Consider the following 22,155-nt stretch of genomic DNA (forward strand, 5'->3'; position numbering starts at 1 on the left):
CATCCATCTAAAGCAGGATCAAAAGCTCATGAGCTTATTTTTAATGCGAGAGAGGTTGTGTGTATATGACGCCTTGCTAGGTAGTAGTGGCTCAGTGTTATTACTGCTGATCGCTTCCATGATGATGCATTTTCCTATCATTGATGGTGGTCTTATTTTTTTTATTTAAACTTAAATTATATGTGTCACTATATTAATGATATATTATGAGTCAATATATCACATAAGTAGATTCTATTGCCTATTAACTCAGGCTTGACAGAAAGAACTTATATGTTATGTTTTGAAAATATAAAAGTTATTTTAGACACAAATAAACCATAAGAACTTAAGTGATCTACGACTAAAATCACATGAGTTAAAATATATCTTAATCTTTTTTTAATTTTAAAATATATATATTATTATATTAAATATTTATTATGAATCAACATGTCATATTATAACATATATTAACAAAGAAGAAACTTAAATGTTATATTTTAAAATATAAAAATTATTTTAGATGTGAGTAAATCAATCAAAATCATAAGAATTAAAATGGGCCTTAAACCTAAAAATTTTGATCCAAGTATATAACAGTAAATAAGATTTGGATATGGCAGGATGGTTTTTTTTTTAATATCCTTTAATGGGGTAAGAGATTAAGAAGCATTCTAGTTGAGTTTGGATACCTTTAAATATTTCACATATTTGAAGTATTTTATGTGATATTTATTTATTATGATGGATGATAAATCTTAACATCCGGACATAGGTGATCACGTTGGTCTTTATGTTATTATTATTATTATTATTATTAATATTAATATTAATAATAATATTATTATTATATATGATACATATAATGTGGTAGTAACACATTGATCAATGTCCTCTACAATAATTAATGAAAAAGATGTCCATTGGGCTCCACCAAGGTGACGGGGGGGAATAAACAGTCTCGAATGGCAATTCAATATTGTTATCTCACGGCTGCCGCCGCTCTCTTCCAGTTCACGTCGACGACTCCATGGCTCGTAACTCTCTCTCCCTCTGTCTCCTCTCTCTCTTCGAATCTGATACATTCCGTTCCTTGATGCGGCGCAGTTGGGCGGATCCTGCGGCCGGTCATCGCCGTCGCGCTGTTCCTCCTCTTCCTCCGGTTGCCGCCGCGGGCGACGGGGCAGAGGCCAGAGGTCGTTACCGCGAGGCACGGCGCCGTGGCCACCGATGACCGACGCTGCTCCAGGGTCGGGAGGGACGTCCTCCGAGAGGGCGGCCACGCAGTGGACGCCGCCGTCGCCGCTGGCCTCTGCCTGGGCGTCGTCAGCCCCGCGTCCAGCGGCGTTGGCGGGGGCGCCTTCATGCTCGTGAGGGCGGCCAGCGGGAGAGCGCAAGCCTTCGATTCGAGGGAGACTGCTCCCTTGGCGGCCTCCGAGGTACGACATACCCATCCGCTCGGCTTCTTATTTGCTTTTGGGTATATTCCTTTTAATCGATAGATTTACTTGTAGATGATCGAGCTACTAATTCTTGGGGCAACTTCACATGAGAGTCAAAAGAACAACTGTCATCAACTTAGGATTTAATTTCTGAACTTTAAGGTTATTTAAGATACCCAGCCAGCAAACCATCTCAAAGATGCACTTTCTTAGTAAAGTGTATGCTGTCAAAACTATTTATCTTTGTAAGTTTTCTGTCAAAAAAGTGCCTTGCTAATTGATATTGGATTTTTTGGCCTTTTTAAATCGCCATATAAGTTTTTCTTTTCCTTTGATGCTTATGTTTGAATGCTTAGCCGAGTATTGGTATTTGATTTGAGACTGCCTGTTTTCCTCTTCTTTTCTCTCCTTCACAATTACTTTGACAGACCCTCCATGTTCATCAACTTAAATGGAAAATTAAAGGAATCTAATTGTAAAATTTGTTGGCACAAAAAATATCTATTTATTTGTCTGTCATGTTCCTAGAGCAAGTTCTTCAAAATTTTCAATGTATTGATGATTCCTGCAGAACATGTATGCTGGCAATGCTGCAGCAAAAGCAAGTGGTGCCCTTTCGGTAGCTGTTCCCGGAGAAATTGCAGGATTTTATGAGGCTTGGAAACAATATGGAAAGCTTCCGTGGAAGAGGCTGGTAATGCCAGCAGCAAATATTGCTGAAAAAGGATTCAGAATATCTCCTTACTTATATATGCAGATGAATAGAACAAAATTAGGCATTTTTACTGATAAAGGACTGCGTGATATTTTCACATTAAATGGAAGAAGCCTTTTGCAGCAAGGAGATATGTGTCATAACAAAAGACTTGCACATACTCTGAAAGCTATTTCAGACCACGGGCCAGATGTGCTTTATAACGGTCCCATCGGACTTAAACTAATTAGAGATATTAAGAAGTCTGGAGGCATATTAACGATTAAAGATTTACAGAGATATCAAGTAAAAGTGAAGGAGCCAATCTCTTCTGAAATCCTGGGGTTAAACATCTTGGGCGTGCCACCCCCTTCATCTGGTGGTGCTGGACTGATACTTGTAAGTCTTTATTGATTTTATCTCCTCATGTCTAACAAAGATATCAATGTCTAATCCATGAATGCTACTAGTATGAGTGAGGTTCCTGTTTTAAGTGCCATTTGGAAAAGAATTGAGAGTCTTGTTTACCAATTAGTTGACATGTATTATTAAAAAGGTTAGGAAATTAGCTGACCAACCATTCTGTTGTTTCACTTACCTGCTTATAAACTAACCATTTTGCCCTTTCCTGTTTCCATTCATTTAATGACAATCACTATGTAGAAATTATAAATGGACATTAATTAGGAAGACATTTTCTTTCTTGTAATTTTGCACTTCCTGTTTGATAAAAGTACCGAAAATTGGTAAAATGTACCAAGTTTTCTGTAGTCTGACTGTTTAGGTTACATCTTTGTCATTAATTCTGAAACTAGTTGGCATAACTAACAACCAACAAGTGAACTATTTTGTGCTTCTAGAATTGAGAAATATGCAAGCCACTTTTCCATATGACCTGCCTTTCTTTTATACTTGAGTTGTCAGTTACCATGTATAAGATTTCAAAGATCAAGTGGACATTTGCTGATACGTTAAAATATTTATCATCCATAGATTTTTCTGTACTTGTATATAATAGAATAATACAAAAAATGCTCAATATACCTTATCAAAAATTGGCCTTTCATTGATACGGAATCAGGCTAAGCCTCTATATTGATGACATGACAGAAAAAAAAATAATAACAAAAAAGTATACTTCAGTTAAATGCGCTGATTCCAAAAATGTTTGTAACATGTAATTCTGCCTAGGATTTCTGCAAATTGATTGATATTATTTAGTAGTAGTTCTTGAACATATGAACTCACAGGTTATTATTAAAATGTAACAAGAATTATAAAGCATCTAAATCCAACTCTTTTTAATTGCATTATTGTTCATAAGACACCCAGTATGGATCTTAAATTCTTTTATGTAACAGAAATTTCCCCTTTCTTTTCTTTTCTTGATGGCACAGATATTAAATATTCTTGCTCAATATGGAATTCCATCAGGTGTTTCTGGCTCTCTTGGACTTCATCGGTTTATTGAATCACTGAAGCACATGTTTGCGGTGAGAATGAACCTTGGGGATCCTGACTTTTACAATGTTACGGCAGTTCTTTCCGATATGCTCTCTCCAAAGTTTGCAGAAGATTTAAAGAAAACCATCAATGACAACAAGACATTTCCTCCTAACTATTATGGAGGAAGGTAAGTAAAGTACTATATCTAGATCTTATCCTACTCTTATGTTACATTCTCAAATTTAAAATACAGATTACAGCTGTATTTAGAACTGTAGAAGTTCTTATGACATGCTATTGTAGTTTATATCTACTTCAACATCTTTCCCTGCAAAAACAATTAAAGACTTGAACTATTGAATGATCAACACATAGATTTAGGTTATTGGTGTCACATCACAGATTTATAAAAAAAATAATAAATCAGTAATTTATTATCCATAATTTACAAAATAAACTCTCTTTCTTTTTTTTCGTCCTTGAATTCAAATCATTATCTTTACAATAGTAAATATTCTATTAACTAGAAAAAAAGAATCATATCTTCTTGGTAGGGTCACAAATATTTTTCACCCAAGCTTCAGATCTATTACAAAGTAATAGATTACTTTGAAATTAAATATAAGATAAAAACATATCAGCAATCATACATGCTAGTAGGAACCTCGAAAAAATCATAAAAATAATTTTTAATATTCGTGAAATATAAACAAATATTAATAATTTAATAAGAAATGATAATATATTGATTCATCATAAAACTTATGCATCAGAAAAATGATGATAATTTCTTACATAATAAGCAAAATTATGCATCAACCACATGCAACGCATACATAATAACTAGATAACAAAGGCGTACATCACATCCGATGGTGCACTCTCTCAATAGCGGATAGAGAGGCATATTCCACGGGATGGATTTCTCCCAATAGATTGACATTAAACACCCGAGTCTTGGACGGGTCACATGCGCTGCACATACCTATTCTAAGTAATAGATTGAGTTGAGGTATAACGGGCTAGATAGAGGAGCAACGATGTGTTTAATGTCAATCGCATAGTTGGGCAGGCGTAACTTCATAGACTAGGTTGAGCCTCGCTTTTAAGTTGGGCTGAGCCTTACCGCTAAACTAGGCCATGCTTGGCTCGTGAGTTGATCATATATAGACACATGAGTTGGGGTCGTATCTGACCATATGGACTGGGTCATATCTAGTCGCATGAGCTAGCTTATGCTTAGCCACATGGTTGGGTCGTATCTTGCCACATAGGCTGGGTCATACATGGTCATATGGACTAGATCATATCTAGCCATATGGGTAGGGTCATGCTTGGCCATATGGGTTGGGTCGTACCTTGTCATATAGGCTGAGATATACATGACCACATGGATTGGATCGTACCTGACCACATGGGTTGGGTCATGCCTGGCCATATGGATTGTGTTGTATCTTGTCACATGGACTGACTCCTACATGGTCACATGGGCTGGGTCATGCCTAGTCACATATGCTAGGCTGTACTTGGCCACATAGGCTAGGTCGTACATGACCACATTGGCTGAGTCGATTTAGTTTGACAGATCAACCTGACTTAAGTAAGATCCCAATTAAACTCCTCTTATTAAATTATATTTCGATATTTAAAATTATTAAAGAATAACTTAAATCCATTAAATAAAAAAATGATATTCATGACCTTAAATTTAAAACTAATTACTTCATAGAAATTTATGCATAATTCTTGAAATATAGATATATCTAATTAAATAAATTAGAACTACTATGTTAATCTAAAAATAATAATTTTAATAATTAAATTAATATTAAAATTCACTTAAGCTTAGGAGATCAATATAAATCAAATAATCATTCTAATATCACAAATCAATTATCATTATAATGAATAATGATGTTTTAATTTTAAAATTTCATGATTAGTAAATAATGATAATTGATTTGTGATATTAGAATGATTATTTGATTTATATTGATCTCCTAAGCTTAAATGAATTTTAATATTGATTTAATTATAAAAAATTGGATTAACATAGTAGTTTTAATTTATTTAATTAGATATATCGATGTTTCAAGAATTATGTATAAATTTTTATAATGTAATTAATTTTAAATTTAAGATCATAAATTTAATTTTTTTTTATTTAATAGATTTGAGTTATTCTTTAATAATTTTAAATATCGAAATCTAATTTAATAAGAGAAGTTTAATTGGGGTCTTACTTGAGTCAGGTTGATCTGTCAGACCAGGTGGATAAGTTAAGGAAATAGTTAAATTTGGTTTCCTTAACCATGTAGATAAGTTAGGAATTCTATTATTCAACTAAATTATTAATTTATTTATTTCCTAATGAGTGATTTGATATTTAAGAAATATATAGTTTACATTCTATTTTTGGTGTGTGAACTATAAGAAATGAATATTATATTACTCTCTTTGTGTGTGAAAGTAAAATATAATATTCACACACAAAGAGAGTAATATAATATTCATTTCTTATAGTTCACACACCAAAAATAAAATGTAAATTATATACTTCTTAAATATCAAATCACTCATTAGGAAATAAATCAATTAATAATTTAGTTGAATAGTAGAATTCCTAATTTATCTACATGGTTAAGGAAACCAAATTTAATTATTTCCTTAACTTATCTATCTGATCGGACAGATCAACCTGACTCAAGTAAGACCCAAATTAAACTTCTCTTATTAAATTAGATTTCGATATTTAAAATTATTAAAGAATAACTCAAATCTATTAAATAAAAAAAATTAAATTTATGATCTTAAATTTAAAATTAATTACATCATAGAAATTTATACATAATTCTTGAAACATCGATATATCTAATTAAATAAATTAGAACTACTATGTTAATCCAAAAATAAGAATTTTAATAATTAAATCAATATTAAAATTCATTTAAGCTTAGGAGATCAATATAAATCAAATAATCATTCTAATATCACAAATCAATTATTATTATTTACTAATCATGAAATTTCAAAATTAAAACATCATTATGCATCATAAAATTGTAACAATCTCAACATCAATATTTCAAAACATAAATCAATGCTAATTAAAAAAAAGGATCCTACCTCTCATCGACTATTCTTTCCTTGATATCATCTTCTCGGGAAGTCCTCTCCTCACTCATCTCATTATTAGGTTTAGTGAGGAATGAGGGAGGAGTAGCCCCCTTTATATAGAAGAAGATGAGATCTTCCCGAAAGGTAAATAATAATTTAATTTTTATTTTTAATTTATTTTTAATTTTGTTTTCACACATAAAGGGAGTAATATAATATTCATTTCTTATAGTTCATACACAAAAAATAGAATGTAAATTATTTACTTCCTAAATATCAAATCACTCGTTAGGAAATAAATCAATTAATAATTTAATTGATTAGTAGAATTCCTAACTTATCCACATGATTAAAAAAACCAAATTTAATTATTTCCTTAATTATAGTACACAAATATAGAAGTTAATAATAAGGTAATACATTATTTATAGTAATTAATTTATGTTAAGGGAGAAATTATCGGTGATTACAATTGATCATTGTAGATGGACTGAAGGTGAAATACTAAGATGTTGAGAGCCACAACCCTTGTTAGATTTTCTATATGTGGTTTAAACTTTAGGTCAACAAAGCAATCTTGGCTGCTTTATGATATGTTTTGATGCAAGAGAAATGTTGCAAGTTCTAATCTTATAGTAGTAAATATAATTGGTCCTTGTATATGATGATCTGACTTATGAACTGCTATGTTGGGTGCTCGTGTTTGTGGGTTGACAATATATTATGTCTGTAATTTCAGTTGGTTGCTTCATGTTTTCACATAAGGAATAATATTAGTTGAATTTGGAAGCTTATTGGTCTGTCCTACTACTACACTACTAGGGGTTGCAATGGCCATATTTGCACTGAAGTTCTATCCTGACACAGTCAGCAAAACTGATCTTTCTTTTATTTACTGAATGAGTGTGAAAGAGAGGAAGACAGAAAAGAATCAAAGAGAGAGTAAATAAGGTTAGGGAAGACATATTCCTTATGGTTAGCCATTAAGTTGGGCCTTGAAATAGTTGGTGCTATTGCTTAGAAGGTAGGACATGGAACATGAGTAATTAGCAATGCCGATATTGGGATGATTTTAAGAAACATGATCATGGATACAGTGACAAGATTTATCGCAGTAGATGCTCATGCAAAGATGCATGTGCATGTTATTTGTTTTATGCCATCAGTGTGGCAGGTGCATAAATTTCTCTGTGTTTTTGTCAAATGGTGATCTCTTGGATTGTTTAAATAATCTTGGCTGATCTCTTAGATTGATTATTGGTGTTTACATGTTCTCTCAGTCTATTACTGTGTGTGACATATGCAGGTGGAATCTGATCAATGATCATGGAACCAGTCACTTGAGCATTGTTGATAGTGACCGAAATGCTGTTTCAATGACCAGTACTGTCAACTCATACTTTGGGTCACAGATTTTATCACCTAGTACAGGAATATTGCTTAACAACGAGATGGATGATTTTTCCATCCCCAATAGTTCTTCTGCTAATATTCCACCACCAGCTCCAGCAAACTTTATTAGACCATTGAAAAGACCATTATCTTCCATGAGCCCTACAATTGTTGTCAAGGTATGCTATTTACTTCAGGAATATCCTCTGTTTATACCATGTATATATATTCTGCAATGAGAGCGAAATACTGATTTGTAAGTAAATCTAGGTCACCTTGATTTACTATATTATGTTCCTGAAGACTGATTGCCTTTGTACACTAAGACACATCCACTAGAAACAAAGTGCATCATCTTTCACAAAGAGCGTCCTTAACAAGCTTGCCTAAAATCCACAAGATGATGTCCAAGATTATTTCTTACAGAATATTGTAAGTCCATTTGAAATGTTCCCTGAAGAGAGTGGGTAATGATTGATTTAATTTCTCCATTTACAAGCTTTTTTTATATTTTGATTGAAATTAGCTTCTAAATTGCTTTCTATTAACTCTCTCAAGCGCATCATGTATCATGAGAGAGTTGATGCCTTTTATGTATAACTTGAGTGGGGCTAATCTACCTATTAAAGTAGGATGCCATGGCAAAAAGTGTCGGGACATTCCAAGCATTGTAAACCACTATTCTTCTGTTATCTTCTTTTTCTTGCTTTACAGGATGGGCAATTGAAGGCTGTGGTGGGTGCGAGCGGAGGAGCCATGATCATTGCTGCGACTGCTGAAATATTGCTGAACCATTTTGCACGGAGGATGGATCCATTATCTTCGGTTTTAGCTCCACGATCTTATCACCAGGTTCTGCTACTTCCTCCTTTTCTTTCATTTCCTATCCTTGCAGATTCCAATATTATCCCTAAATTGAGTTCCAGTAGATTGAAAACGCATGCTGCTGAAGGTTAACGTAGAGGTTCTTTACATATCCAAAATGACATGAACAATGACTTTAGCTCCCATATAATGCTCCATTTCTTATATCTCACTGGAACATGAAACTTGGCTAAGTTCCAAAGTTGAGAATGTTTGGAACTCTTGTTTTTATTGTATCACCAAATCCCAGTAGCAGAGTTATGGAGGATTTGAGTTGTTTTCAGTAAGAATTGTTTTAAATATGCTTCAACCAATTATAGAGTTTTTGCTTTCTGTTTCTTCTGCAGCTGATACCAAATGTGGTTCAGTACGAGAACTGGACGACGGTAACAGGCGACCACTTTGAAGTTCCTGCTGCAACAAGAGCAGCCCTGCAGAAGAAGGGCCATGTCCTACAAGCCCTTTCTGGAGGCACGATTTGCCAGTTTATCGTTGTGTGCAGCAGCCTAGAGAAGTCGGCAACAGTCGGAAGTGAGCTCACTGCTGTTAGTGACCCAAGAAAAGGTGGTTTGCCGGCTGGTTATTAAATGATGATGCATATGATGATTCCTCAAGCAAGCAAAGAAGTGCTAATCTTCGTTACCAATTTACAGCTCAGTAGGAGAGTTGTGATTGCTTGATTCTCAATTATAGACATTTTCTTAGTTACCTTATTTGAATAATAGAAAATTTGCACCATATGCATAATCCCTTCAGAGCTTAAAAAAATTTGCAGATCTGATTGTGTAGTTAATAATGTCCACAGGTTTGGTAAAGGTTACCGCAAGCCAAATTCTTATTTGAAATTCTAATTCACATTAATATTCTTAAAAGTTATTATGATGCTAATAATATTAGGGATATTTTAGCTATATTATTATTATTATTATTATTCACGTATGCATCTTTTAACTCAAATAAACTAATGTTAGCCATGGATTTGACTAATTTGAAACCTTTTGGGTCAGTGCTAACAGCAGTATCATAATGAGGGATGTATACTATGCAATGTAAACAAAACATATATGTACACATACACACACTACAAACGATAAAAGCTGAGATTTTGTGCAAAGTGGAAGCAATCAATCAATCGTAACCCTTTTTTTATTTTTATTTTTATACAGTACCTAATGATGTGATACTCAAAGTTCATATCCTGTTGAGTAAAACAATATGCAGAAGCCACGAACTCTCCATAATAAACACTCAGCTTTATGTCGCTAAAGTTGGATTTGTGAACCTAAAAATCTTTAATTCATCAGGCAGATGAACCCGGATAAATCCACAGATGTTCTTAAAGGAAAGATAGAATTTGTTACAACATAATTTACAACATACGACATCATATACGGCTTCACAACCAGAGGTCATGGAGCTGTCATAAATATTTACAGATTATCTCCATTTCAGTTCCCTGCTTTCAATTTGGGTGACTATTTTATTGATAAAATTACTCCAGAATCTGGATGATAGCAGCTACCTTCCTACCATCTCGTTCCCCTAGTAGCTTCTTGGTCACAGACGACATTGCATATTGCAAGGTACAGGTTCTGAAGTTTCTAAGCTGGTTCACGAGGTCGGGCAGCCCACAAGGAGCTAAGGGCACGAAGGCGTTGGAAGTAATCGCCCAATGCAAGAAGGCCTCGTGCTGCTTGGCGGACTGTGAGAATCTTGTACATCTGCTGCAAGGTTTGCTGCCGAAGGTGGTCAGCCTGTAGTAACAACATTAGCATTAGGAAAGGATAGTTTCGTTCCGAGGTGGGTGAACATTCATTCCGACTGAACATTCTCAAACAAACTATTCATGATTGCTGGTAATAGGTAGCCCACTTTTCAACCCAAGCATGTGTCATTATGAAAAATCAATATTGGTCGGACCGACTGGTATTATCGGCTTGACCAAGGATCGGTATTGGCCGATATCTAATTAACTATCATTTTCTTCCAGTGATACCGGATGGTGTACCATCTGATATAGTCATATGATAGATATCAGTTTGATCAGTTGCTAAAACTTGTATTAGACCAAGATCTAAAACCTTGTCTTGAGTAACCTAGTGTACGTTTTGAAAATATTTCCATGAACGAAATGTTATTGCTTTATCACTTTTGCCCAATTGAGTCATCAAATACAGAGGAGAAAATTTATCCCAAAAAGAAATACAGAGGTGAAATAGGAAAAGAAAGGGAAAATGCAGACCTTGAACAAGCCAGCATATGCAAATTTGGGTCCGAAATATAATCTTAAAACAAGGGACTCCAGTTCAAATCTAATCTAAGCCAGCGTATGCAAACTTTATAAAGGATCTAGAAAAGGAAGAACTGAGAACGAGAAAATAACATGCAGTGGTTCATTGTAAGAAGACTGGTAATTACCTGGTTTACGAAGCTTACAAGAGCCTCCAGTTTCCCCATTGCATTCACCATCTGTCCCATGTAATCCGAAACACCAGAGGTTCCTGAGGAATCAGATGTTAGAGTCTCAGCAAGATTTTGTTGAAGCTTATCCATTCCTTGGGAAAGTGCATCTTCAGCTTGCTGCGAAGATTGTTGCAGGTTACAGACAGAAATAACTTGTTGCTCGGTCAAAGGATCAAGCTGTGGTGAGAGAACCTATAACCAAGAAAGTAAATACATGTTAACTGCACTCCAAATACAGGGATCATATAGTCCAATAGTCTGAATGCTGCAACATTTACAAAATGGCCCTTTCAACTGATGCTTTAAGATGTTATGCTGTGCTAATAATATCTGAACTAAGTACCAAAATATTAGGACCTTTTACTCCACAAAAACCAATAAAATCACGAGATTGATGTAACTCATTAAATCACCTTTAAAAGTTCTGAAGGCCGAAAACCCCCAATCCAAAGAAAAAATCGTTCTGCAGCTGTCTTCCACATGCCAGACATAAGATAGAAGACATCAGATTTCGCAGCAATTGCTTTGATATGAAAAAGATTGTCATAGTGGCTCAATGCACTCTCTACAAGCATGCGAAGCTCTATATCAGATACATGTGCTTGCAAAGCAGCTCTAAGTTCACTAGTCTGTCGGTTTTGTTCTTCAACCCAGTGCCCATATTCCATCTCAAAAGCAGTAACACCTGAAAGATGTCAAGAAGGAATCCTTTAGGTACTTCAGCAGGTGAAGTGGTAAATTCATTCTCCAATAAAAATTCCTGGATGAGGATAATAAGGAAAAAGGCATGTCCAAAAACCCTAAAGCACAAAGCTCCCAGCATGTTTTAAAAATTATAACAGTTAATAATCATAAAAGAAAGCAACTAACATCCGTCTTCCGAGTTAATATTCATGCAAGGTAGTAATATGGTTCAGCAACTAACTCATACATTCTTTAATGATAGTTACTGCAGTAACTGTTTTGACTCTACTTATATGGTTTACTTAGGCCAAGGATAAACCACACACGTAAAGCAGAAATGAGACCAGAACAATGCTTTTGAACAAAAAATGTGAAGTTAGATTAAGAAAAGAGACAGAGGAAGATATTAATGCTCCTTGACGTGCACAAGCATGATATACAATATTAAACATTATGAGCATTCTAGTCTGACATAATTAAATGTTACAAACAATGAATACCAAAGTAAAAAAGAATGACACTAGGGCAAACCCAGTGAGGGTTCCCACCAGTTCAGGGTCATAGCCATACCCTGGTATTTTGAGTGGCTATTTATGTGGCTCAATCATTTTGATGTTGCATGGTCTAAAAAGGTACTGTGCCTCCAAAAGTGAGGGGAACAAATATTTCACCTGAATTGACACTTCCTGATAGTCCAAGAGTTGACTCTCCTAAATTCCCACCAATGTAGACACCCTGCAGCTCAGCAGTAACTCAATCAGCTTACGAACTGACAACTTGTATGTTTATTATATAAAATATTCCCTATACCTGCTGCTTAGCGTGGTCAAGCTGCTGTTCTATCTGCGCTAGTTTTAGACGGCTCGATTCTAATTGTTGAACATAAGCCTATCAAAGAAAGCAACAGAAGATAAGAATATTGTGTGCAACTTTCATCCATTTGCAGAATTTCCATGTAAATATACCTTCTTTCTAAGACGACTTTTTCGAGCAGCCTCTCTGTTCTGTGCAAGGCGTCTTAATACCTATAGAGAAAGTAATCATATGCACTGACATCACTATTATATAAAAATATAATGTCATTCATGTTCACATGGAGCGTTTACAGCATATGGAATTTTCTTTAAATTAACTACCTAATTGTCCATACATAATCTAAGTTCATATATCTATAGTCAGAGGTTTGGACCTAACAAAAATTACTGACAAATTTGATTTCACAAAATGAGGTATGAGTTCACCACAATCTACCTTGACAAGAAAGAACATGCATTTTCATCCCTTATTTTGAAACATCTTAGAAGCTTGAACACAGCCAAGAAATTTTATCATTGGCATTAGGATGGCTTACAATGCTTCTAATGTCATATCAAAACATTCTTGCACAAGTTAGTTCATGGCTCAAGTCTAAATCCTAAGCATCCTACATTATCTAGTAATAACTTTAGCAAAAGTGACTTGTTGCTTTTTGGCGAGTAAGGTCCATTGATGATGTGATTTTCTTGAGCTTTTTTATAATATTTTATTGATACAAGAAGAAAACCAACGATAATCCAAACTACTGAATCAACAAAATATCCTTTTCTACTTAAAGGCAATGCATGAAACCACAGAGCTGATTAATCACCATCCATAATATATTAAATTTTATCAGTGACAAAGATGGTACAAGCAGTTTGGTTACCTTATCTGTAGGCTTGTTTGCTTCTTGGTCGTATTTTTTTGATGGCCCTAGCATGGTATGAGGACTATCTTCTAACTGCAAAACCATTACAATGTAAAGATCTAATGTCGCCTATTTCAGCATTTAACCAAAAAAGAGAAAAGAGAAATATTTCAAATAGCCTACCCTATTGTCGAGTTTTATCTCTGCCTCTACGATTGATGATGCCCCTGTATTTTGACTGCTGTCAGCTTTAAAGGAATCTCCCCACATGCCTATCTGGTGGTTTGGTTCAAATATACCCATCTTTCTGGGGGATGCAAATTGAGTCGATGCAGAGCTCATGTTATTTGAACTGCACAGGAAAAAGAATGACATTACTTGATTAAAAAGGTGAATGGCATCAGCTGCATAAAAATAGAAAAATAATGGCCAAAGCAGCATAAACTAAACATATAACATTTGAAAAATTGCTGATTCAGGCAAGGAAATGAAAAAACACTGAACTTTTCAGTATGATTATGAGAGATCTGTTGTATTTTGTAATGATCTCCAGACCATTAGAATATCTAGAAGTTTAGGCCAAATACATTTATAATTGCTATTAGAAGCCTTTTTGTTGACATCATACTTTACTTCGTCTTTCTGGCTTGTCATCGAGCAGCAAACCACCATAAGTATATTTCCTTCCAAGATTTTAGCACCAATATCATAAGAGACCTTTGTAAGTCCAGATATTAAGTTTAGTTGTACAAGAAAATAAAGCTCCAGGAGACTATATTACCATATCATATAAAGATCGGATGAACCATTAGATTCATTCTCATAATAAATCAGTGAAATGACCAAACTAGAGATGCCATTGAACTGACACTCGTCCATGAGCATTAGACCAGTCTGAATACAGCCTTTGAAACAGAGGTGCACAACATAATAATCCCAGATGCCAAGTGTTATCATCTGGAGCAGCACTGCCCTTATCAGCTACTAGCACTATCTTATATTGAGGTAATCCTAGAAGGATATAACTATACCTACACAGAATAACACATGCACCAATAGACAATCAAGTAGTCACTTCTGTCGGGACATTCCAAGATAGAATACAGAGGTAAAGACCAATCATCAGGGAAAAGCAAAACATTGTTGCAAAAATGAAGAAAGTATTATTGGCAGATCCACATGTTGGCCAACCTAACAATGGTAACCTATTCGATCTTGTTTAATATCTGCTCTAACTAACAAGACATGTAGAAAAAAAAATAAACTATAACTCAGGAAAGAATCATCATAAAGCAAAACATGAAAAAATTATGAACTTTCCAAAGATCATCCTCTCATTTAACATTTGAACTCCAACAGCAACAAGAAGTAAAACAGCAGCCTATTGCACTTAACAAATAGCAATCCATCTTCTACTTACTATATGACTAGATCAAATTAACCACAAAGACCATCCAACTGGTTTAGTAAATTTGCTGTATTTGTAAGATTGTTTTCCTTAAAGAGACTTTTGTCCCAGAGTGTTATACACTCATTCACTTCCAAAGAAACTTCACTGCAATTTTATGCTCAAATGATGAGTCTACTCATGTTATCAAACATAAAAAGGAGAAAGAAATTAATTGCCTGAGATAGATATTTTCTTTATCAGAGGTTGACTAGTTTGTCCATCTCTTTCGAGTTATACAAAATTTTCACTACCTCCCGAAGCAAGGGGTGGTCGATCATTGTTCCAAAATGTCCCTGCTCGGCAAAAAAATTACAGTAAGCAAGATCGGTTTATCTTCTGCCCTGCTTCTTCCCACTGATGAGAGGATAATCTACCAAGTAGCCAGCAACAACAACAATAACGACTCATCAATTTTCTTTCGTTCTAAAACGAAAGCGCATAGATTAAAGAATTCATCCCATTTGCATAAGACCATCTTGTAGTAGCCAAAAAAAAGCTCAATCTTGAGCCCGAGATAATACTTGACCTGCTTTCAGAATAAAGACCTGCCACAGGTGAAAGCAGCCTGTCAAGATTCGAAATCCCATCCGAGTCTCATCACAAGAAGGACTCAAATAAAGATCCTTTGGAAGATCCTACAACCCCTCCCTCAAAACAGTATTCCAATGTGCAGGAAGCTTAACAAAGTGGGATTTCTCTTTCGGTTTCGAAGCCTTCTCCCCTGACACAAAGCCACTTAGAAACTTAAACCCTCGCTTCTTGTCTTCACTGGATAGTCTGAGGAAGGGCCAACTGATGGTAAAAGCAAACCGACCCCAACAATTTCCGGAAGTAGATAGGAGGTGCCAAGCCCAGAGTTGACAGCTTCGGTTGCCTCCCCAATCCAAGAACAACAAAGAGGAAGCAAAAGAAAAGCAAGTTCCTTTCGGAATCAAGCTCCTACCAAACATCCACCCAGAAACATAGAAAAGAGGCTTCTTTCCAACGAAAAGGACGATCTTCAGATCCGAGGGCAGCAAACAACACGCATCAAATCAAATACGAAAAAGGGGGAAGGGAGCTTCAGAACCTCGAGATCCTGCGAGATGCTCCCGGCAGGCCTAGCGGCATCGGGGTCGGAATCGCCGGTTCCTCAGAGCCTCCATCGCCGTCCCTTTCGCCTCTCTCACCTCCCCACTGCCCTCCCTCCTCGGTGGCTTGCTTGCGCGAGCAAGAGAGCGAAGTTAAAAAAACAGGAAGGAAGCGGACGGCGAAGCAAACACGCACCCAGCGGAGGTCGGTATCCCGGAAAACGACCTCCGACTCTTTTTCTTCCTCGCCCGCCCATTTATTCTATTCGTTCTAATAATGACACGATAATTAACCCCCCTCCCCGTCAACGTACGGGACGCCGTCAATCGCCGTTCTGCGCTGACTGCAACGCCGTCAAGACTCCGCCACGCCACGCCACGCCACGCAACGCCGGAGGGCGACCGCGCGCCACAGGCCGGACATCGACGCCTCCGTTAGTTAGCCTTCTCTGTCGGCGTATGATAGCCTTCCGTGCGCCTACTGACGTCACCACCCGTCACGTTTATTAGGTAGGCGTGGATCCACCCCGGTCCACTTACCCATCCATCCCCACTTGCCCTGCATATGCTCAGTATTTCTACATTCATAATATAAATATAAATATATATATATATAATTACATATATATATTTGGATGATGTCATAATATTGTGTAATAAAAAAAAAAGATACATCATGACCATTTTATTTATTTATTTATTGGAAAAAAGAGAAAATGTATAATACTAGGATTGTAGCAAATGAGAAAATAGAACAGTATCTGTGAGAGAAAAATGAATGAATACAACTGTTGCTATCCTTTTGCATCTTTCTGATCTTTCAAAAACGATTATAATAATTGTAAATGGCTATTGAAATATGCGTGCCTACGCAATAAGCAAAGAACTTGTATGGCGGTGAGCGTAACGTTACCGGCGGTCATTATTAGTGGAGAAACAACAATAATAGAATAATAATATAGTAATTGTGGGGGTAATAAAAGGGGGATTAGATTAAAGGGATGCGATGATGTTATGTGGGTGGTGGAACACGTCAGGTGGGACGTCACCGTCACCAACCCACCCCAACCGAGTCCAACGCGCTCCGTGGGCAGGTAACCGCACCGAGGGGGTCGCCCGTGTCGCCTCTTTCCGGTGCTGGGCCCACTGGATTTGGGCCCCACCAGGGACCTACTCTGGCCTCGCGCCCCCGAGTCAGCTCACGAATGACCTACAATGACGGCGCGCACATCGAATGATTCGAGCGACGACTTAAGTCACGAATCAGTCCCTTTCTTTCTTTCTTTCTTTCTTTCTTTCTTTCTTTCCCCTCTTTTATTCTTTCCCTTCTTTACTAAGTTATTTCCTTTCTCTTGCGATTTCTTTGGCAAAACATAGCTGTTTAAATGATTGGAAAGGTTAAATTGTTTGAGCATATTTAGTCTGCAATGAACAAGAATTTTCTAGATTTTTTTTACTAATTTTTATGAGAATTAGATTCTTGTTTACCTCATGAATGATTCTTGTTTCTCTCATTAATTTCTCTCCCTTTTCTTGAGACTTCTTTGGCAAGACATGACTCTCATCATTAAAAACCTTGTTTGAGCAAATTGAGTTTAGAATTCCTGGTCTCATTTCATCATCACCAGCTATGATCATGAGCAAGTTTACTGTTGCAGTCATGTATCAGTATGAGAATCAATGAAGAGATAAATTTAAATCTTAACTTTTGTGTCATAAAAGTGTTGCATTATGAAAGCATATCACCAAAGAAAATTTCTCAGCATCATAAATCTCCATCATGTAGTGATGTGATCGATCCATGCATCCTTAGGTTCCTTCACATGTAGTGTTGGTGATTTCCATATGTCTCCTCTAACCCAATGAGTCGCCCTAACTTTTCCAAGTTCTAGAACACCAAGAACAAGTGTGGAATGCGTGTGGTTTTGATCGTTGACGAAGAGAACAATTATACTCGAATAGACTTGAGAAAAGGATATTTGTCGATCGATTGGTTCGATAAGGATTAATTTGTTAGAATCAATACAAGTGTTTTTTATGATCATGGATGAAAGGTTCCAAGCTGAAGTCACCATTAAGGTTATTTAATTTGGGATATGACAATTCAACTCATACCATCGTATGGTTGTAATTGAGGTCTTGGATATGGATCAGTTTTTGTGATTGCAAGTCAACTCCACTGCCCATTTATTTCTATATCTAATTTGAACGAATGTGATGGAGTGCAAGACATGTTTTGGATCAGATAAGTCATGGATTTTCTTGTTTTATTTCGTAATGGCTGTCGTGCTCTCGTCATTTATTGACTATCTCAAGGTTCGCAACATCGTCCAATATACACAGTATTTATTTCTCGATACATAGGCCAAAATAGATGATAGACCTGATATAAGATTTACTCTAAAATCATCCGTTGTATAGAATCAATACTACTTGATACAAGATTAGTTTTGATTTTTTTAATCTTTTTTTAAGGATCTTATCGAAACTAGATAAATTCAAATTGTGAACTTGGCACTATGTGTGCTCTCTTATCCAAATCTAAAGATCAAACTCTCTTGGATGTGCCTTTCTTTCTAGTTTCTTGTATTTTAGGATTAACAAAGCTTTGAAAATTAGAGTTTACTCAATTTTCTTCGGCTTTTACTGTTCTTGCGACGGGAAGCATAGTGTTTAGATATAGAATTAGACCCAAGTAAATCATAGCTAGAAACCTAATGCATTGTTTTTCTTCTATCAGCAAGAAAAAGAAAACCGATACATCCGAAACATGAAAGCTAGGATTCATGACAAAATGCAAAGACAGAGAGCAGAAGAAAGGCATGCACAGATGAAGAAGATTACCAGTTTGGCTTGTAATCTTGGTTCAATGTCCGATCATAAATGAGGTGGAGGAGAAGAGCACTTCCATGAAGTTGAGAGGGGAGGAGATAAATGGAGATACCCACATGCACTGAACCTTATAATAAGAAGCTAACCTCTTTGAGAATTGCCAGCTGACCAGCCACTGTTCTTTAAATTAACAAGCATAAACTGAGAAGAGTTTGGGGGCATTAAGGAAAGGAGAGACTTTAATGAAGGTATAAAGGCAGAGGCAAAGTTGGGTGCTTTGGATCCATATGATTTGTCAAGCAGCAGTCTGTGGCTCAGATTCAGATACAGTAAAAATGCATTTATTATGATTCATTAGGATCAATTTATAAAGCAGCTGTATAAGTTATATGGCATAAATAGCTTAAAGTGATGCATCTGATAAGGCTTCACTGTAGATTCATGGACCTGTTCAGAAACTTTCCATGCAAGTGCCATCCATGATCCTGTAAAAGCTACAAGGAAAGCTCCCTCTTTCCCTTCAGAACCCAATTGTCTTCATCATCTTTGCCTTCTCTTGAGTGCCATGTCATTTGCTCTATCTTCTCCAACTCTCTATCAAATTGCTTATCAAAGAAGTATGTTTGCTTTATTAACAAGGTTGGTCAGCCTTTAAAAAGACTCTCATGCAATTATTTTATGCAGTGTTAGTGGACTTGTTTCAACAAAAAAAAAAAAGGCATACTTCTCTCCCACCCACTGTTTGATGAAACCCAACAATCATGGTGGTCACTTTGATTGGATGATTCCCTGATAGTGTTCTCTCCTTGGCTACAGACAATAATTGAGGCACCTTTTCCTATCATGTGTGTCCTTTTACATGTAGATAGGAGTGGATTTACTTGATGGAGGGAAGGAGCATAGGTGGATGGGACCAAATAGACATGCAAAAGAACTCCTGAAAGCAGGCAAGCCAGGGATAAGGGTGAGTAATGGAGAATGAGTAAGATTCTTACAGAAGTGGTGTTTTGACCACTGCATTCATGTTCTTTGTGATGATTCCTAGTAGATCTACAGGGATAAGAGATGCCAATAGCTCAAAAACATAAATCTGAGGCTTCAACTAAGTTCTAAGGTATCAGATCCATGAGACATTACGCAGTGTAAAGTCCTATTTATTTTGATTCAGATAAAAACACAAGACCATCAAGTTATTTTCCGATTTGTGGCTCGATGATCTGAGACATCCAACAAGTAAGCTTAACAAAATCTTAGTTACTCTGTCTTTAGATGAACCAAAAGGCCATCAGTTTGTTCTTAACTTCATCAGATTTTAGATTAATTATGACTAAGGCTAAATATATGGCATAATAATGATAATATGAAGCAACCTTAGCAAAACCCTGCTTACTTTATATTTAGATCAACCACAAAGGCCATCAATTTATTTGTTCATCGATATATGGCTCAATCGATCTTAGTTAAATCTCCGAACTTCATCGGGTTTAATTCTTTGGTAAATTGAACATCTTTATCAACTAGTAATGGACCAATCTATATAGTTCTTATTACACCTGCAAGCAAAATCCTCCTTCATCAACTCTGTAAACATGGCAGAACATGGATGCTGAAATTTATATGGTGATCAATGTAAACCCCATTCCATCATTGGAACATAAGAAGAGCTCTTCAAAAGCCTAAGTTGAAACCCCCAATATCTGATGATCTCAAGATTTTTCTACTGACATAATCATGCCAAGCAGTTCAAGGAAGTGCTATTGCACCTTGTTGAAGTCAAACATTCTTATAACCATCCAAAAGCATGATGCAGGTTGTATGATGAACAATAACTGGAATCTGAATATGAAAGTGAGAGGATATGGTATGATAGCAAATTCCTGATACTTTTAATGTTGCTATTCTTATCTTCTCATCTTTTTCCTTGAGGAAAAGTTGCTTTCCTACTAAATAAATTCCTCTGCAGCATTCAGGTTCATGGCATGCTCCTCCAGTGCACAACAATCATTGGGTGATGGGTTGGTATCATCTCTCCATTTCTGGACAATCAGGGGTACATTGGCTAATGGATTCTGTTGAAAAAAGCTTTCCTCCTGCTGTCCATCATCTCCATTACTGTCAGAACTTTCTGGGTGCAATATGAGGCAAACATTCTCCATACAATGTCTTCCCTTCTAGTTTATTATGGTTGTAGAGTAGGGACAATGAGAGCAGCAATGTCTTGCACTGTCTCTTTGCCTTTTGTAGACCATGGAAGCCACCAACCACTGTTGGAAGGATGTAGTGGTAAAGTGCACTGCAAAGTGGCAAGACATTCTTAAACAGTGCTCACCACATTAGAGAAGACTTGATATTGCGATGCAAAGAATTAAAGATACCTAAAATCTATTTTAGTGGTATCAATTGCAGTCCTTTAAAAGTACAGCCAAACCTTTCAGACATTGAGCTAAAGCACTGTGCTGTTAAGCCATCTCGATGGACAACTCAAGTCATTAGTGTACTAAGTGAATATTTCAGATGAATGAAATGTACAATGATTTAGCTAACATAGGAGTTCCAGTACAACTTGGTAGATGATAAAGTGAATATTTCAGATGAATGAAATGTACAATGATTTAGCTAACAAGTCATTAGTGTACTAAGTGAATATTTCAGATGAATGAAATGTACAATGATTTAGCTAACATAGGAGTTCCAGTACAACTTGGTAGATGATAAAATGGATATCTTCTCTATGGCATATCAACCAAAATCTCAAGGTTTCTTGGAATTCCTTGGCCTCAATCACATCTTATCCTGGTTGAGTTAGCAATGCAGCTGGGAAAGTACTGACCTTTTCTGCTAGAACAGGAATACAGGTCACAAGGAAGATTCAAAGGTTGCATCATTATTTAGACTGATCTTTTTCTGGTCTGACTCCTCACTCTCAAGTGCTCTCCAAGTCCACAACCCTCAAGCATGAAGTCTCCAACTTGCAATTTGGACAGAATCATGGGAAACTTACATGTCAGTCATCATCATCATCATCATCTTCTTGACAAAGTGCAGAAATTTCT

General features: G+C 36.2%; 2 protein-coding genes across 4 annotated transcripts; one reads left to right on the forward strand and one right to left on the reverse strand.

The window, feature by feature from the left end:
* The first annotated feature begins 914 nt into the window (after nt 1-914).
* On the forward strand, nt 915-9,675 carry LOC135674175 (glutathione hydrolase 1-like). Its single transcript, XM_065183733.1, has 7 exons — nt 915-1,019; nt 1,090-1,421; nt 1,996-2,517; nt 3,516-3,751; nt 7,988-8,252; nt 8,788-8,925; nt 9,285-9,675. Exons 1-7 carry the CDS (start codon nt 1,013-1,015, stop codon nt 9,522-9,524), a joined length of 1,740 nt encoding a protein of 579 aa, XP_065039805.1. The 5' UTR covers nt 915-1,012; the 3' UTR covers nt 9,525-9,675.
* A 571-nt stretch (nt 9,676-10,246) lies between these two features.
* On the reverse strand, nt 10,247-19,227 carry TGA4 (transcription factor TGA1). Of its 3 annotated transcripts, XM_009402801.3 has the most exons (10): nt 16,270-16,500; nt 15,377-15,493; nt 13,934-14,102; nt 13,769-13,843; nt 13,050-13,109; nt 12,895-12,972; nt 12,756-12,819; nt 11,814-12,085; nt 11,356-11,592; nt 10,247-10,691 (listed from the first exon to the last, which is right to left on the reverse strand). In XM_009402801.3, the coding sequence occupies exons 3-10, from the start codon at nt 14,090-14,092 to the stop codon at nt 10,539-10,541; spliced, it is 1,098 nt and encodes a 365-aa protein (XP_009401076.2). In that variant the 5' UTR covers nt 14,093-14,102; nt 15,377-15,493; nt 16,270-16,500; the 3' UTR covers nt 10,247-10,538. The 3 variants fall into 3 exon arrangements, with proteins under 3 accessions (XP_009401076.2, XP_018681982.2, XP_009401075.2); XM_018826437.2 differs by lacking the exons at nt 15,377-15,493; nt 16,270-16,500 and adding an exon at nt 19,115-19,227; XM_009402800.3 differs by lacking the exon at nt 15,377-15,493 and having other exon boundaries at nt 16,270-16,497.
* Between the last annotated feature and the right edge of the window lie 2,928 nt (nt 19,228-22,155).

This window comes from Musa acuminata, chromosome BXJ1-5 (genome assembly GCF_036884655.1).
Source record: "Musa acuminata AAA Group cultivar baxijiao chromosome BXJ1-5, Cavendish_Baxijiao_AAA, whole genome shotgun sequence".
Taxonomy (NCBI): domain Eukaryota; kingdom Viridiplantae; phylum Streptophyta; class Magnoliopsida; order Zingiberales; family Musaceae; genus Musa; species Musa acuminata.

Coding starts and splice junctions, on each gene's coding strand:
- LOC135674175 (XM_065183733.1), top strand. Junction 2,518..3,515: donor GTGGTGCTGGACTGATACTT/GTAAGTCTTTAT, acceptor TTGATGGCACAG/ATATTAAATATTCTTGCTCA. Junction 3,752..7,987: donor CCTAACTATTATGGAGGAAG/GTAAGTAAAGTA, acceptor TGACATATGCAG/GTGGAATCTGATCAATGATC.
- TGA4 (XM_009402800.3), bottom strand. CDS start 16,310: ATGCCGCTAGGCCTGCCGGGAGCATCTCGCAGGATCTCGAG. Junction 13,844..13,933: donor AGATAAAACTCGACAATAGG/GTAGGCTATTTG, acceptor ATGGTTTTGCAG/TTAGAAGATAGTCCTCATAC. Junction 13,110..13,768: donor CAAACAAGCCTACAGATAAG/GTAACCAAACTG, acceptor CTTTCTCTATAG/GTATTAAGACGCCTTGCACA.